Source organism: Lynx rufus, unplaced genomic scaffold, assembly GCF_022079265.1.
Source record: "Lynx rufus isolate CCGP_SWC_20201006 ecotype Redwood Valley unplaced genomic scaffold, mLynRuf1.p SCAF_2, whole genome shotgun sequence".
Lineage (NCBI taxonomy): Eukaryota > Metazoa > Chordata > Mammalia > Carnivora > Felidae > Lynx > Lynx rufus.
In genome coordinates this window covers 71,973,040-71,991,324 of record NW_025814834.1, presented here as the reverse complement: position 1 = coordinate 71,991,324, position 18,285 = coordinate 71,973,040, and the positions used below count along the sequence as shown (strand labels likewise).

General features: G+C 40.3%; 1 protein-coding gene across 6 annotated transcripts in view; it reads right to left on the bottom strand.

The window, feature by feature from the left end:
- Positions 1 to 18,285, bottom strand: part of RBMS1 (RNA binding motif single stranded interacting protein 1) — a 217,409-nt gene that overhangs the window by 78,509 nt on the left and 120,615 nt on the right. For 5 of the 6 annotated variants that reach the window (XM_047083581.1, XM_047083583.1, XM_047083585.1 and 2 more), the window contains exon 2: positions 12,519 to 12,694. In XM_047083581.1, the coding sequence (XP_046939537.1) occupies positions 12,519 to 12,694 (176 nt within the window). The remainder of the gene's footprint in view (positions 1 to 12,518; positions 12,695 to 18,285) is intronic. The other variant, XM_047083584.1, reaches the window with a different exon arrangement.

The following is an 18,285-nucleotide window of genomic DNA, read 5'->3' as shown; positions in this document are numbered from 1 at the left end:
GACTGGAGATTGATTAAATAAATAAATAAATAAATAAATAAATAAATAAATTTTTTAATTAAATAAACGCTCATATTTTTTTGTCTCAATCTGACTCAAAATTAAATGGCCTTTAATAGCTAACTGCATTGTATCAAACAAAAAAAGATAATGAATAAAGGGATAGTAGGAAAAACTGAAGAAACAAAATGTTAGCTAGCCAGCTAAGCAGGAATGACTTACACAGGGTCATTTAAGTAGATGAACTATTGGAGCAAAAGTTATGCCTATAAAGGGGCCATAACAATATTATTTTCATAATTTATGGCTTAGGTTTGGGGGTGACGATGAAACATTTTGGAAAAACCCCTGGAAAGGATCTATGCTCCTATCCAAATGGGCTGGCAGCATAATTTGTTTCCAGGATCACAAATGATTGCCTCTTTGCTTCATCTTTAAAGAAACAGTCCTTATGTTATCAGAGACTGGCCTTTTTGCAAAGTTGGAAGTCTGAAACTATGCATGTAAATGTGGATACTCAAATGGTTTCTCATAAAGGTTCTCTCACATTTGACACTTAATAGAGGCAGGAAGAAGCTATGGCACAAAGACAAAATAAAGCAGACAAGTGATGCCGGTCTCATAGGCAATTTAGAGAAGCTTAAACCTGGGCTAGCCAGGTCAGTGAGTACAAAGACAGCCAGGAGAAAGAGCCCATGTCCATTGGCAGAGCCATGAACTTGGTCAGGTTTGTTTGTGTTATGAGTGTACTTCCTCACTAATTCTAGATGCCCCATTTAAGGAAACTCAGCCTCTTCTCCTCCTACTCAGTCCACATCTCTCTTAAAAAATCTCATCTTTAAAGTCTCCAACATGAAACCACACGATCCTATCAAGGGCATGGCAAAGCACGTTATCAAACAAAAAGCAACCTTTTAAAAAGTTTAAGCCCCTAATACTCAACTAGAAAAATTTAAGAAAACAGTTACATGTTGCAGGAATATATATAGACCTTATTGTTGACCATGAGGGCTGTATCAATTGAAAGTTTCTATTATACTCGATTCCACTGATGAATAAACATGTTTAATCACTAGTATCTCTTCTGCACTGAAGATTCACTAGTTTGGAACTGATGCACTATTTATTTCCATTTAATAACCACACCAAAAGCACACAAACTCATAAAGCAAATGGGCACTCAATCTGAAAAGCTTCCTGTGAGTGGATGAGAATTTCCAGGCAAGAATAAAAATAAGCTCTTTCTCCTGATCCCCTCATCTGCAATGGTACCAAACTCCCAGTTTCCTACACTCAAAATCTTACACTCAGCTTTGAATCATCTTCCTCCTTGGAGCCACTCCCAGTTTTACATTCCATCAAGGGCAAATCCTAAGGCGGCATGTATCCCCTACCTTCCCAGTGAGGTACAAGCCTTCCTCTGGCATTAAAATCCCCCACCGTACGGTCCTAGTGAAAAAAAGGCAGGCAGCCAGGCTAGTTCTGGCTTTAAACCTGAGTTTGAGCTGCTCATTCCCACCCTGATCAAATGCCAAGCTTTTCCTGATGCCCCAAACCACATGCAGTCACTCCCTATTTTATAATTTCTGTAGCACTTTCTTCTCTCTCTCATGACACATCACATTCTGGCCCATATGATGTGTGAAGTTTATTTTCTATGTGAGACAAGAACCTCCTTGAGGGCCAGAAATATGCCTGGGGCACCATCTAGCAAAACCAAAAGCATGATGCTTAATAAATAATGGAATTTCCCACTCACTTCCAATTGTTTAATTTCGCCTCACAAGTAGCTTGGTCTTATGTTTGAAAGAGGTTTATACTTGTAGCAAAACTATAACACTATGTTGTGTCCATTATCATCTAAAACAATGTTGTTTGGATTTGTCAGACAGTGGTCCCTAAAAGAATGTTTCTTTCTGTATGTGCGCTAACCCCAGGCATCAAGCAGATGACAAATTACATACCTCCTCTGTGCTGTGTGATCTTGGGGGAGCTGCACACTCTTCAGCTAACCAGGAGCTGAGTTTTGTACAGCTAGCTACATTAAAACAGATTACTTGGTTAGATGTCAAGAAAAACGAATTTCTCCTCTAAAAACGAATTCCTCCACTATTCCTCCTCTGCCTTTACTTTGAACTTTGACCCTCTTGGCTATTCATGTGGACTTAAGGAAAGCTGATTTTTTTTTGAACAAAATCTTACTACAACTATCACAGCTGTGTATCTCTTTTAGGGTTCTGGAGAAGGGAGCCCTTTTGTAGCCTGTGGTAAACAGAGGAACATGGATGCTAAGGAAGGGAGGACAGAGATGATGAACTGGCCTTTAGAGCGTATCTGGGGAGGGAGGACACACAGCGGTTCAGAGGATGGGCTCTGTAGTGAGACTGAGTGCAAGCCATGGCTCCACCAAAATCCACTGTACTCCTGAGTCATAAGAGAAAGAACCCTCTTTCAACTTCATCTTTAAAACAAGAATACTACTACTGCTCAGAGAGTTGTTCTTACAATTAAATAATCAAACTACTTGGCACAGTTCCTGGCACACAGTAAGCACACATCTGATTAGCTGCTGGCATCATTCAGGTGTTTACACACTGTACAGGGTTTTTTTCATGGACATTTGTGGAATGAAGATGAGGAAAAGTGAAGAAAGAGGTTATAAATTTCTAAGATCCGTGGTAACCCAATAAAGAAATTCTAAGTCAAACTAAGCACAAATGCCAAATCAAGATTTTAGAGGCTTTTATTCCCAATGATACTATCGTCACTTTCATATAATGTTTAAACACCCCAGCCTACTGCTACAGAAATCTAAGGTTCCTATAAAGGAACATGGAATGAACATAAAGCAAATTCCATCTGCTCACAGAGAGAAGGAGTGGTTGTTCTTTCAAAAATTATTGTGGTTATGGCCATTATCTTCAGTGCTGGCTTCCCAATTAGATGCTGCTAAAACTAATATTAAAATAGGTGTGCCGACAGCTTGTGCAGTATTTGGGCAATGCAGGGGAGAACGGCTTTTAATCATGTGTAGGAATAACAAATCCTAAAGAAAAATGTCAATTGACAATAAGGAGGATTGGTTAAATCTTTAAAGATTCATGCTTACCAAGCCAATGTTACACTGGAGATAAATTTGAAAACAGACATCACTGAGATTTTCTGCCGAAATATCAAACATATGCATACAGTAGGTACTTGGCAATAATTAGCATCTGCAGTTTCATGTACTCATGACAATGAAACTGGAAGTCTCTTACCTATAGTTAGTTTTAATTTGGCTGCAGTGTGTATTTGAATCATGGAGGGGTTAGGCAGAGGGAAGTGAGTCATGTAGTCTATCACCCACAGTCCATATTTCAAGATTTTTGTTCTAATTGTGTAGCAGTAACTCTCGAGAAGGGATTAAATACTGTGTTAATTTCTGAACATTTTCCACCACCCAATAAAAACCAACTGATAGTTCTAATGATAAAAGTGAAGGGAGAGCTAAGAGAGGTCTAAGAAAGACATGGATCTCTACTAGAAAGTAGGTACCTGTGTGGAATTTTTTTTTATGCTGAAATTATTTTTGTGAAATTCTGGGATTTCCAAGTCTTCAGACTATGTCTTGGTATGTCAAAGATCTACTGTGCATGCCAGAATTCTTTCATACCATGAAAGGAAATCAAACAGTTAACATGCTGAACAAGAAAACCAAGAGATGAATGAAGACGGAGATGATTCAGTTAAATACACTGTTGGTCTGAAACTCTCAAATCTGTTTTGACTGCTGTTTTTAGAAAAAAAGATCACAAATATGAAATCTGGCTCAGTCTCCAATACATCGTGTTTTGCTCTTTGAGTACACAGAAACTTACGGGAATTTTGACCATAAAGAGAGACTTAGATTACAATTAGTAATGCAACATTTTGACTAAGTAATTTGGGATGTCTTTAAAAGGACGAGACAAAGTCTGAAAACTTCACATCTTAGATCACACTTTTCATCAAAATGCCCAAGTTCCTCAGCATAAGTCCTCATTGAGTTATTCATTACGTGACATCCTACTACGCTAGCAATAATAGAAAAATGCCAAGTCCCTGAAACTATTGCTATTGGTATTTTATGTTTTAAGAATCGTTTAGGGGCGCCTGGGTGGCTCAGTCAGTTAAGCGGCCAACTTCGGCTCAGGTCATGATCTTGTGGTCCGTGAGTTCGAGCCCCGCGTCGGGCTCTGTGCTGACAGCTCAAGGCCTGAAGCCTGTTTCAGATTCTGTGTCTCCCTCTGTCTGACCCTCCCCCGTTCATGCTCTTTCTCTCTCTGTCTCAAAAATAAATAAACGTTAAAAAAAAAAAAAGTTTAAAACAATCTTCTAGACCAAGAAAGAACCCTTGAGAGGATAAAAATTAGCTGCTTTATAGCACAAAAACATTTAAAACTTAAAAGAAATTCTGTTATTCATAATACAAATAAAATCTGTATATGGTCAAGAAGGTATACAATAGTAATAAAAACAAATGTGGCATGCATTTTCTATGATTAACTTCAGAAAACTCGTCATAACTCAATTTCACTTTTTGGGAAGATTTTACTTTAAAAAGTGTACCAGTGAATAAAGAAAAGGTTTTTTTGTTTGTCTGTTTTTAAAAAGACGCACTAAATGAGAGAACAAGTATTTTTCTACTGCTTTCTTTCTGCTGACTTTTCTTTTTCATTCCTCGTCTTTCAAAGGAACGAGAAATAAAAATTTGCTAGATAACAGTTTTCAGTACTCTTGTAAAATGCAATTAAAAAAATACTAAAAATTCAGATGGCTTTGGAATATAATACAGCTCAACGAATACAATACAGTTCAACAGGTCCAAATCTCAATTGTCTGACATAGACAATACCAAACAAAAAATGATCTGTTCGTCTTTCATTCTCAGTGTGTGTGAGTTACATAAAACACCACCACAATCACTAAGACACTACTTCAACTTGCTTGGAAGACAACACTTAAAGAGTAAATTATACATTAAAGAGAGATCATCTCCTTGTATCAGCTTCTAATTTAGCCCTACATCAAGAGCTTTGCGTTTGGGAGACTCACACGCCTGACTTTAGAATGATGCTTAATGTAGGCAATAAAACCTTTGGTCTGGGTCTTTCATGTCTGTATAGCTATCGGAATATTCCAGTATAGAATCCATATGTGGAGACAGAGGGAGAGAGAGGGATAGAGAGGAAGAGAGAGGGAGAGACAGAGAGAGAGAGAGAGAGTGCACCGCGTGAGCGTTTCTTCTCTTAAAAAATGCAGTAACTCGGTATGTTCAGGCTTCTTGGACTGAGTCATTTGGGAATACCTGAATGACCTTGGATCACCTGGCTCAACAGTCTCTCCTCAATGTGGAAATGAGAACCAGCTCTCTTTTGAATGGAATGATTTTTCCTACTTCATCACAGGATCATTGTTTTGAATTTAGGGTCCTTCTCATTTCATGTCATTTCTGTAAATTTCAGAAGATTTCATATTTACCTGGGATTTCAGGGTATTAGATCTAGCAGGCCCGTTGTTACTTTCAGAGTAAAGACCAAAGGTAACATTGTTGGGTAAAAGTTGATTAATATTCATCACAGAATGAGTCGCTTTTAGTTTTTACCCTAAAAGTAACCTAATCATTTTGGATTAAAGGGATGATTACTCCATTTGTAGAGGAAAAACACCTTTAGCAGATAGATTTCTAAAAAAAAATTTCGAGTTACAGAGATAAAGATGTATAGGGAAATAATATAAAAGTTTCAAGTTGCCCATTTTCCTGATAGTTGCCCGAGTTTTTTTTCCTGTGCTTTTTCTCTCATTTAATACAACTCAAGTTTTCCCTTTATTCAGAGCTAAAACCTTACAGTCATTTTTAATCATGCTCAAGTCCCGATATTCCTATCTCCTATGCAGTTCCACTACCTTCTCCTCTTCTCATTTCCTACCACTGCCCTAAGTCAGGGTTGCATCATCTCTCACCTATAAGAGTCTCCTCCTCCAAGCCAACCTTCCTACTTCTGGTAGAATTATAATTCTAAGAGAGGGAAAAAACAAAACAACTCACTGGATTATGCTTCTCTTCCATTACATGCACTTTGTAATTGAAGAATAAACACCAAACTTTTTAGCCTATTATTCAAGGTCTAACAATATGCCCCCAACCTGTACTTCCAGCCCCATTTTTGTCTTTACCCACACTCTCCACTCTGGTCACCAGAAGCCTTGCCAACTAGTAATTGTTGAATGACAGCTACACATTGTGCTCTTTTTTTAAAATTTTTTCAATGTTTTATTTTTTATTTTTGAGGGAGAGAGAGACAGAGCATGAGCAGGGGAGGGTTAGAGAGAGAGGGAGACAGAATCCAAAGCAGGCTCCAGGCTCTGAGCTGTCAGCACAGAGCCTGACGCGCAGCTTGAACTCACAGACGGTGAGATCATGACCTGAGCCGAAGTCGGAAGCTCAACCGACTGAGCCACCCAGGCGCCCCAGTGCTCTCTTAAACACCCAAGTGCTGTCCCACCTCTTGGGCTCTTTCTGAGGCCTGGAGGACCTATTATTCCACGCTGCATGAAATCTTCCCTGTCCTTTAAAGTCGAGACGCCTTCTACCTGAAAGCAATCCCAATGCCCTGGCAGTAAGGTGAACAAAGCCTTCCTCTGACTTCTCACAGAACACCGCACTCATTACAACATTAACTTTGTTCTGTTTTCATTGGGGTTGGTTGTTTATGTCTACCTTTGTGGACCATCTTGCTTCTCTGTTTTGCCTTTGTAAAAGTTATATTTGAAAAAAAATACGGCAAACTTGCAGAAAACAGAAAACAAAGGGACGGGAAATAAAAAGTATTGGGTATTACAACCAGGGACATGGATGACATTAAAAAAAACATTTCCTTTTAATTAGTAACAGGCTATAATATTATAAGTTAGACTTAATTTCACATTTACACTGAAATCATGTTTGTTTTTTTTTTAATTTTTTTTTTCAACGTTTTTTATTTATTTTTGGGACAGAGAGAGACAGAGCATGAACGGGGGAGGGGCAGAGAGAGAGGGAGACACAGAATCGGAAACAGGCTCCAGGCTCCGAGCCATCAGCCCAGAGCCTGACACGGGGCTCGAACTCACGGACTGCGAGATCATGACCTGGCTGAAGTCGGACGCTTAACCGACTGCGCCACCCAGGCACCCCTGAAATCATGTTTTATTGCACTTTGACATGCATTAGATATCTATTGAAAGAAAGGACAAAAATAATGGCTGACCAAGATTGGTTTGGGAATGAAAGAAAGGATACATAAGAGGAGTGGAAATATCTTTTGGTTTTTTGTTCATTTGTTTGTTTTGTTTTTTTTTTGTTTTTTTTTTGTTTTTTTTTTTCAACGTTTATTTATTTTTGGGACAGAGAGAGACAGAGTATGAACGGGGGAGGGGCAGAGAGAGAGGGAGACACAGAATCGGAAACAGGCTCCAGGCTCTGAGCCATCAGCCCAGAGCCCGACGTGGGGCTCGAACTCACGGACCGCGAGATCGTGACCTGGCTGAAGTCGGACGCTTAACCGACTGCGCCACCCAGGCGCCCCCTGTTTTGTTTTTTTTAATAGTATATTTGCCTTTATTTGCAAGGCTGCTTTATCATTTTTTTAATGTTTGTTTATTTTTGAGAGAAAGAGCATGAGCAGGGGAGGGGCAGAGAGAGAAGGAGACACAGAATCTGAAGCAAACTCCAGGCTCCGAGCTGTCAGCACAGAACCCAAAGTGGAGTCTGAACCCACGAACCACGGGACCATGACCTAAGCCGAAATCTGATGCTTACCTGACTGAGCCATCCAGGCACCCCAATACCTCCTCTTTTGTTTTAGTATCAATAGACTCTTTCTCCTTCAAAATAAGTTGTGGATACACTGAGTTATCCAGACCTTTTCATGAGATGTCATACCACAGTAACCTCTAAGCTACCTAGCCACAGCCAACAGAGACTCACACATCTATTCCTGCTGCAAACCAGGAAGAACTATACCAAAGCTTACATACAAATACTGTTTCTAAATCTTAAAAAAAGATAGTTTGGACACAATGGAAAATTTTACATGCTATAGTCATTATTAAGTCAAGAAATAAATCATGAAACCGAAACCAGTCTTTTTTAAGTGCCAAAAAAAAAGAGCCTCAAGAAGGAGGCGGGCAGTTATGTTAACTATGTTAACATAACCCACTTCCCTGGCTTTTGCAGACTTCAGGATCAGAAAAGCTGTTTGTCGTTTTTTTTCCACCCTTAGTTTTAAATGTAGGATTACATATAATTTAAGTTTATTCTACTAGTTAGGGTTGTGAGGAATAAAGACATGGGCATGAGGGAGACTAATATTTGTTCAATGACGACCGTGTTCTAGGCAGCAGACCAGCTCCATTCCTCAAATTACTTGATTTAATCCTAATCACAACTTCGTGATATAAGCCATATTTGACCCATTTTACTGGCTCCTAACTGAGAATTAGGTACTTGCCTACCACTGTGGTTGGGAACTCTAGGGTACCAAACACTTGCCATGCTGACCTCCATGATTTTATAGCATAGGTGAGAAATCTATGAAGATGACACACTGGGGTACATGGCTGGCTCAGTTGGTAGAGCATGTGACTGTTGATCTCAGGGTCATAAGTTCAAGTCCCATGTTGGGTAGAGAGTTTACTTACAAAAATAAATGAATAAAATCTTTAAAAAAAAGATACACTGTCAGCATCGTATCTATCATAGATACACTGCTGAACAGTGGAACAGGCTCTTGGAGAACAGAACAGTATAAAGATGGCTGACTGTGAGGAAGTGACACATAAAAGGAAATAAGGAGAGTTTAGTATGGTCCAAGCATGAAGGAGGCAGGATGGGCTTGGACTTAGCCTTGAAGAATCAAAAAAGGGAAACGGGGAGGCCCCTGAGGTGAGGCAGCAGCAGGAGCAAATCATTCTCACTTGTCACAATGTGGGGGTGGGGGGGAGGGAAGAAAACATTTAATTCTTCTGGCAGTGAGAAGGAAGAAGAAAGGTCATAGAATCTGCAGGACTTGGTGACTGAAAGGGTAATGGGAAATAGTCACCACTGCTCCAAAGCTTCAAGTTGAGAAGAGTAAATTTAGAAATGTGATAGCTTGGAGAGGAAGGAGATAGTGTTGAATCTGAGGTGATAATATGAGAGTGGAAAATGTGTAGAAAATAGTGGCCTTACAAGAAGATGAGGCTATAGAAGAATGAGCCAAAAAATAAAATCAAAAGAGCAAAAAGTTGAGAAGTGGACAAGGGTAGAAAAGAGCCAGAGAAGATAAGATAGATAGAAGATGCCGGTGCAGTTTCCTTTGAGAACGTGAAGGCAAAATGCAAAGGGTTAAGGTGGCAAGAAAGTGGAAGCGACAAGAGCCCTCAGCCCATCTGTCTCGAAAAATCACCTGAGAAGTCTGAATGAGAGAAATAAAATGGTAACAAAGTCAGGCAAAGTATTTGTTTGGCTGGATGTTAGAGAAGGGAGGGAATTAAGACCGTCTGAAGGTCACGGGGTAATAGATTAATCCCTTCTGTTACTCAGATCATTCCATTTCCTAAGCTTGCTTGTTAACTGTGCTGATGTACTTTCCGAGCAGATAACCTTTCAGAAACAGAAGCAAAGTTGCAGCAGCCTGCAATAGTCACGAGGCTCCAACCAGATTTCCTACACACCTGCCACAATTTAGAAGTTACCTGGTCTGCTTTTCTCATTTAATACTCCTGGAAAATGTATCTACTTTCAACCCCTATCGCCTTACCACTATGGCCAGGCACATCTCCGCCTGGTTCTTGATGCAGATCTCCATCCGTAACCAGTTCCCTCCAATCTGAGCCCTGTCCCGTGACCCTAACCATGTTGATCTATACTTTCCAGGGTCAGGAGTCTCTCTCTGACTAGGGTGAGGCTGCTTTCTTACTCTCGTTTCTTCTAACATAGCATGTATATATTCGACTCCAAACATAGCTTTTTAAAAATATTTTTTGCTTTCCTCTCCTGTTCTCACAGCCCTTGTATCATTCTTGTCTTAGACTTGTGCATTGTTTGTATGGAACTAGGTCACTACTACAAACATTCTTAGATATCTTTTCCCATCTTTCTGTTGGATAATACTCTAAAATAAGCCCCCCAAGTTACTTGTTTCAATTGTTGCCCCTCCTGCAGTTCATCCCTTAGGGTCAATTTATAAATATAGTGCTAAATTTTTAATTCTAAAACATTTTTTCATTTTTAGACTTATGAATTTACACCCATCTTTTCTGAGAAGTTTTGATACCTACTTTCTAAAAAATCTCTAATTATGTCCACTGGGTTTTTTAGGCTGTGGATGAGTCACTTTTCCCATAGGATGAGTCACTTCCATGTCACCAACTAGTATTCTTTATTGGAAACAATTAAATCCAGAACAGGAATGCCCTTTTTTCTCTCTCTACATTCTAAGACACAAAATCGTCAGCAAGTCGAACTGGTACTTTTCAGAGGCTCTGTGGTAAATGGAATGAAGCTCTCAGCAGATACTGGCGTATGTATGTCTTGCCTCTGTATAAAACATATCAGGAGCACTATCATCAGAGTTAAGTATCAAACCAGGGGTTTTGCCGATAACAGGAAGGAGTGACAGTGGCAAATGTTTATTGCTGTTATTGATAATAGCGAAGAGAGTGAACCACATTAAGATAATTCACACACATTAAAGAGACCAAGAACAAAAAAAAGGAGTGAATTGTCTAAGAAAAGTGAGAAAATGATCTTCTACTGAACTTGGAATATGATTTGACTCAATTAAAAAAAACTACTGGCCTAATTTTTCAAGTACATACTTACTGTGCATAAAACATGGCATTCCTCTATTATTTTATGGTTATTTAACCTCTGTGTCCTTGATATTAAAACTCACCTTACATGATTCAAAACTAGCTGAGGAACTATTTGTCTTTTGAAGTCCTCTCTCCTCTTATACCTCAAGAACTGGAGGGCTAGCTTCATTCTTTTGTTTCCTCCAGTTATATTTTTAGCTCCTTAGACTTTATGGCGCTCTATCTACCTGTAATTATGCTGCAAAAGCATAAGAAGACGCCAGTAAAGACGAGCAGCAGACAAGATAGCAAAAGGCCTATTTGTGGTCTCGAACAGCTGCAATGGGGCAGGGCACGCCTGGCCAAGTTCCCTCTGACTCTGGCCAGGAATGACAAACCCCACAGGCTGGACTGGCCTTCGGAGGAGTCCCTAGCACAGGACATTATTTCATGATTTCACTGCCCCTAAAGCAAAGGGCTTCAGTCAAAGTCCAAGAAGGCTGATCAAAAGGGTAACCCAGGAAAGGCACAGGGAGGGTGCTGGGAGTGGTGGCCTTAGAGAAACCCTCCAGACCCTGAAGAACTACCACCCACCACCCCACCCTCCTCTCTAAAAACAAAACAAAGCAAAACCACCACCACCACCTCCTTATGGAAGGCCAGATGTTACTTTTAGTTCCAGTTTGGAAATACTGCTCAAGTTCTGAAACATTTTTTTTTTCTTAAAATGATAAGTAATATATCTGTATTTTACCCAAGACAACAGAAATGAGATGCCATTAATCAGATGTTTAGAAATGGGAATGTTTTTCAGGGAACAGAAACCATTCTCAAGTGGACATTTTCTTCCGCAGTTATGTAAAACTCCTTTTTTGTAAGGGGACATTACTGTCTTTGGGTAAATAAAAGATGTTGTTTGTGTAGGCTTTTATAGCTCAAAGTGATTAGTCTTTACACAATGATCCCTGCACTCTGTATACTGCTTCTGGCTCCTTGATTTAAATTAGCGCTTTCTTACTTAGTGAGTTAACGTAATTTGCAGCAAAGCAACATATTTATATTCTGTTCATCGACCACATTAGCATATAATGCATATTTACTTTGGAACTTCATGCACACGAACACATTTCTTCACAAGACTCAGAAAGGGTGGCAGCGAGAAGGGAAATTGGAATTCTGGAAGCAAGAATTCCCAAAGAGATAAGGGTGAACAACCCAGACCACAAAGCTGCAGGTGCTAGTGAGAACACACTATTATTTCCTGGCCAAAATTAACTCTTACACACGCTTAAGATACAGTTAGATGGTAACTACCTTCCCGACAAACAGTAACAGCTGAAGTTTCTCTTGTTATGGGATAGACCGGCCTCCACAGATGCTTCCTAAAAAAATGAGCAGTCCTAAAAAGGATCCAGCCATACGTTTTGAAAAAAATTCTCATTTTACTTCTCATATGCCAATGAAGTCCAATTCTACTGCGAAGGTGTTCCAATTTATTTTGTTACACAGGCATTTTGCTGATGTTAATGCTGTGTCCAAAGACTTAGAACTTGGAAACTGTGAGGATTTACACTTGTACTAAACCTCTCCTTTAACACAATTGATGTGACTTTAGAATACAATAAAGGATCAAAGAAATATCTATCAGCTAAAAACAACCAAGAGTAACCGGTACTTACGGCTGGCACAGCTTCACCAGGTCCTGGTCCGTGGTGTTGGGAGGCAGTCCCCGGATATAGAGGTTCGTTTTGCTTAGCTGGTCCCATCCTGAGTTGCTGCTACTGCTGCTGTTGTTATTACTGCTGGTGGTGCTGGGGCTGGGAGGGGCCATGGGGTGGGCTGGGACCAGAGACTGCTGAGAAACAAAGATGAGGAGTGTCAGAACACTAGCTGCAAGGTATTTAGCACCATTCAGAGGCTATAAGAGCTCCGCAACAGAATACACATACAGATCATCTTAAGCGACTTTAATACATATATTTTAATTTACACCTTAAAAAAGGTCTGTCCATTTTTTGTGTAGACAAAAAGCCCTCTCTCTCCTTCAACATGCAATGAATTGTAGAATTTTATTCAGTAGAATGTTCTCCATGTGTCCCTTGAATAGGACTAAATTTATGTAAGATTAACGTATTCACACATTTTAAGGAACACATCTACTGAGACTCTAAATTAACTTGCATGAAGTTATATGATAATCATTTTACTGTACCGTAATTTTCTAGTAATTCAGAAATCACTAGACTTTTGAAAAGGTTTTCAAATTCTGAATAACAGAAATTGATTGAAAGTTGCCGATAATTTTATTAAGACTCTTGGGGGAAAAAGATGACTCTTCGAGTGTAAGAAAGTTTGAGTTCAATCACAATGCTGAAATAAGGAAGCCTGCACCTCGTTCTAAGTCTGGCACACAGCTCCACTGAGACATTTGGATTAAGATTCACAGGCATGCTGCCTTTCGCTCTGTAAGATTCACAGGCATGCTGCCTTTCGTTCTGGCTAAGCCTGTGAAATTTAACCCCTGTGAGAACGGTGTGGTAGCTGGAAATCTTCCCAAGTCGCGCAGCAAGGAACAGAACTTGGGTAAAGCCTGAACCTAGGGCTCAGTGTGGTTTCACAGTCAGTAGGCACCTAGGAAGACTGTCTGAAACCACTCGCACCAGATAATTCTCTGTCAACCAATCAAAAGACACCACACTTCTCTGCCCCTGTGCCACACACATGACTTTTGAGGAAGTTAAATGGTTCAGTCTGAGACGGCAGTGAGCACACCCCGAAGTGTCCTCAAAGCAAATGCTCAGCAGTTTCAGACCCGGAGAGGAATTTTGTCACCTCACATCTAAATAATAAATAGACTAACCTAAGGACTTTACTTATACTGAGTAACAGTTTGAAAATATAAAATTAGTCCCTAGATATTAAAAATATTTTCAAATCTTACAGCTTGATTTTTACAACCACAAACAAAAATTTTAGGCACACCTCTAAGACACGATTAAATCCCACTTTGGAAAGTTCGAAAGCAGAAGACTCCTTGCGATAAATGTCACCTTGCTACCTTGTCGGCAATCTCACCTGTTCACTACAGGTATCTGGCTCTGCACCGAGTTTCTGCCATGACTGTCCTAACTCCACAATATCCCATACACCAGGGTCCTCATTAATCTACACATGTAACCGTTTCTTCATTCCCATACTATGTATTTTTTTTTTTCTTCTCACTGCCCAGGGGCCTTGCCAAGATTTTTATGAAGTCCAAACACCGCTTGATCTCAAGCGATTCTCTTTTAGAAGGACAACAGCAAGAAGGGTTAACAAAAGTCAGTGTACAAATGAAGGCTGAACTTGAACTGGGAATATCCATGCTGCCTACCCCAAGAAAAAACATACCCGAGATCATATCCTATCAAATGTATTTGAGTTATGCCCATAAGAAGCAGTTGAACTCCCATCCTTTTCTCTCATCTCTGGTTTTTCTCTAGGGGATAAAGACTCTGCTTTCTAGAAGTAAAACAAAGAGTAAGCCTGTCCCTTGCTCTGCCTCAGGTGGCACTTCACATCTCCCAGGCGTGCCACACAAAGGCCTGTGTTCCTTCTCCAAAATCACTCGATACAACTTGCGCGAGCTGCTACTTGCAATTAGCCAGGCACCCCCTATTTCTCACTTCAGTCAAGTACAGAGGTGCGGGGAAGTGAGACACACATTTGCCTCCCTGTCCTGAGCCTTTGATTTGCACAAAGAACTTTTAGCTAGGCAAGGCTGAATTTTTTCTTCAATCGTCTTTGATCAATGTCAGAGAACCTGTCCTTGCCACAAAACACACCGTCACTCACAGTAGGACCCAGTATGTTCAGTGCAGCTGGTGGGGGATGAAACATGGTCACCTGGGATCAGCCTTGGACAAGTCTGCGAGAAGCCGTGGATCCGCTCCACCCCCACCCCTCTGGGGCATCACACCAACATGAAGCAAATGAACCATCAGATGGTTTAAGGACTGCATGCCAAGTCTGCATCGGCTCTAACCTCTTCTCTAGGGGGGAAAGTGGAGTGCCAGGTGTGGACTTGCAGAAGTAAAAGACACATTTGGGGGTATGATTTAGTGAGAGATTATTTGGACATGAAAGGAGTAGGTTTTTATTTATGTATTTATTTTTGGCAGAAGCAAAACCATAATTTACATCTTGGAATTTACATAGCTGATTTAATATATCTTTGACGGGCCTCCCTATTTATTACAGTAATATTTTCTCACTCTGGGAAGTCGGTGTGGAGCCTATACAGCCTGTCCCTCCCTGCTTCCCCCCTAGTCTGTCCAGTGGTGGAAGAAAGTTTCTAACATTCTGATCCCAGCTGGGAGAAGGGGGTTTCTGAATGCGCCCTGAGGGGGAATGCCCTCTGGTGAATCTTATACAGAACAAGTTCAAATTCAAACGTTATCCTGATACCAATTATTTCTCAGAACTAGCTGAAGACAGACCAAGATACCCGGAAGAGAGAAGCATTCAATTGTTCTAGGTTGCCAATGTTCTATTTTCTGGTGTAGAAAATTTTAGATCAAAGATTAGGTTTATAAAACGCATAGAAATTAACAACTTAAATCCTAATGACAACTGGACACATGTATAAAGAAGAAAATTCAAACATAAAAAAGCTGGGTTTATTTGCAGAATAGGAAACTTGAGTCTCAACAGGGGTTCGACGTCAGGGCTAGAATGTGAACCCAGGTCTAATGGACAACAAAGCCAGAGCCCTCAAACAGTACTCTACATGGTACACCAGAACCGTCTATATCCTAAATGTGCTATTTGTATTATTTCATTTCTCTGTGCCCATCCTTCCTGCAATCTAAAATATTAAATTCAAGTTTCTAATACCACTGGTGGCCATATATATATATCTATATATATTATATATATTTCTTTTTTTTTGAGAAAGACAAAGGTGCCCTTAAGTTAATTTAATGAGTGCACAGGTAGCTTGTGTGTGCGTGTGTTTAACAAAGTCAGCTTCTAAAACGTTAGTTTTTAAAATTCTACTTTATATTTTCATTAACAAAAGAATTCTGCAAAAAAATTTTTGAAAGCTACAGCACATTACAGCTGAATACCAGAGTCATCATTTTAGAACAGCTAGACTTAACCAGGGAAGACTTAAATTCCGACTCCCAGATTAAAACGCAATTGAAATGTAAACACTGATAAGTCTTTAAGCACAACTTCAGAGCTCTGATCAATTGAAAACAGTGACACTGTAGCTATGTGCTCAATCACACAAAGAGTAAACTTAAAAAGATATATTAAAAAAAAATGCTTACCAACAGATGGTATTTTACCAAACTCCGTTTTCATTACTGGTTGTCTTTTTATATTTTGCCTCTCAAAACCCCCAAAACTTCCCTGGAATTTGACAAGGACTCTGTCCCCATCCCCTGTCCCCTTGGATGTCACTAATTTATACAAATTGGACCTAATTAAGGAACCGGGTGGGTGGCTGGCTGACCACAGGTAAGCGCTGACCCATCCCACAAGAGCCTTGCCGTCTAGCTCAGCCTTCTCTGGCCTAATTTCACTGCTTCACATCAGGTCAACAAGCTACCCATCAAGTTCTCTATCCAAGAGCAGGGAAAACAAACTAATTTAGTTTTCACAGCAACATTACCTGGGCTTAATTTGCATGCCAAAATTGAGAGAGAAACAAAGTTGGTGAACAAGCGGAATGGCTGTGCATGCAGACCCTCACTGCACTCCCTGCAAGAGTGAGCGTGGGCACCAGTGGGAAGAGTGCTTGTCAGCAATCAGGGAGGACTTCCTGAGTGGATGGCTCTGAGGCCGCCATCCCGCCAGGAAGGCCCATTGGTCTCCCACCCTCACACAGGATGATCAACAACAGGCACATGGCAACTACACACACAGCAAATGAATCTATTTCCCTTTCCATCACATCACCCCCACTCCAATGCCACACTAAGTACACTCTTCTGTATATAAAAAAGTCTAAAGGGTGTTTACAAAAAAAAAAAGGCAAAACTCACCATGTGTGACCTAAAATATTTAGTAATCATGCATTGTTGTAGATTTCTGCTCAGCAAAGATAATGAATAAAAATGAAAATCTGACATTATAATTCTATTGCCTCGTTTCCTCCCTAATACTAATAGGCTACAAGAATTGTGCTCCCACCAACCTCACAATTGCAGTCATCTTCCCTTCCCCCTTATTTTCTAACTTCCCTGGGGACTCCAGTACATTCTGAAGGGAAACCTAGACTCTACCTCTTAATTGCCTTCAAGGCTTCTTTAAGGCTATCATCCTTATAGCTTACGGAGGCTATGATCCAAAATCCATAAGCCCCATCTCCATCCTGCCACCCCCTGCACACACATGCTCACAAATGCACACAACACCACCACCATCACCAGCCCAAACAACACATCAACTACAATCCAGAAGCAGCATAACCATTACAGTTGCTCCTGAGAGCCGACAGAAGTTATGGAACAGTCTCATTTTCCACCAGGAAACAGCACATTATCAAACCTGACGTGAACTGAGTACCATGTAAAGACACTACATACCACACCAGCTCCACACACTGGTTCTGCTCCTCTGCTCCATAAGCTTTCAAGGTATAAAAGAAACTTAACAATTTAAGGGAACTATCGAAGGGGGAGGAGGAGCATCCAAATGGGCCAGTTTCACCAGTTAGGGTATTTTCTCTGTTTCCTTTTAGACATCTGAGTGGCTCAAAGAGGGCCAGGAATAGTGGCTGTCAGAGATAAAGTTCCTGGCACAGGGAGCTGGGAAAGTACACACAGCTGAGAAGTGGGAGGTGAATTAGTGAGAGATGAGAAACTGGCCAGGAAGCAGATGCTCTTCCGGGTAGGCCAGGATGTGAAAGATCACCTATATTAATGAACAGCGATAGGGCCCCTTCACACACGCAGGCTCTTACTTCTCCATAATGTGGGAGAGACAGCCAAAGGGCAAATATCAATTAGTCCCATTTGATGCCAGGATATCAGGGCTTGAAATCACATGGCTAATTAGTTAATGAAACTGGTTTTCCTAGAGCCAGTGTCCCTTCTTTGAAAACAAGCTTTGTAGCCTCTAAGACTATGAATCTGAGCAACAGATTTATTCACTAGTTCTTTCTTGGATTATGGTTAAAAAGGAGAGGGCCATGTTTTTGTGTTAGCTATTAAAATAAAATCTAAAAATAAAAATCTCCAATATACTTCACAATTAGTATTCTCCAAGACACTAATCAAACTGATCCTTGCATGTAAAGCCCCGTTCTTTGCATAGAAATCTCCTTACCTAAGTCCATGAATAAAGCATCATTTCCTTAGGCTTCGGATAAAAGAAACAAATTTAAAACTTGCATTGAATAAGATAAATATCTGTTGTATACAACATGACTGAATGACTGGACAGAGACCATGTTGC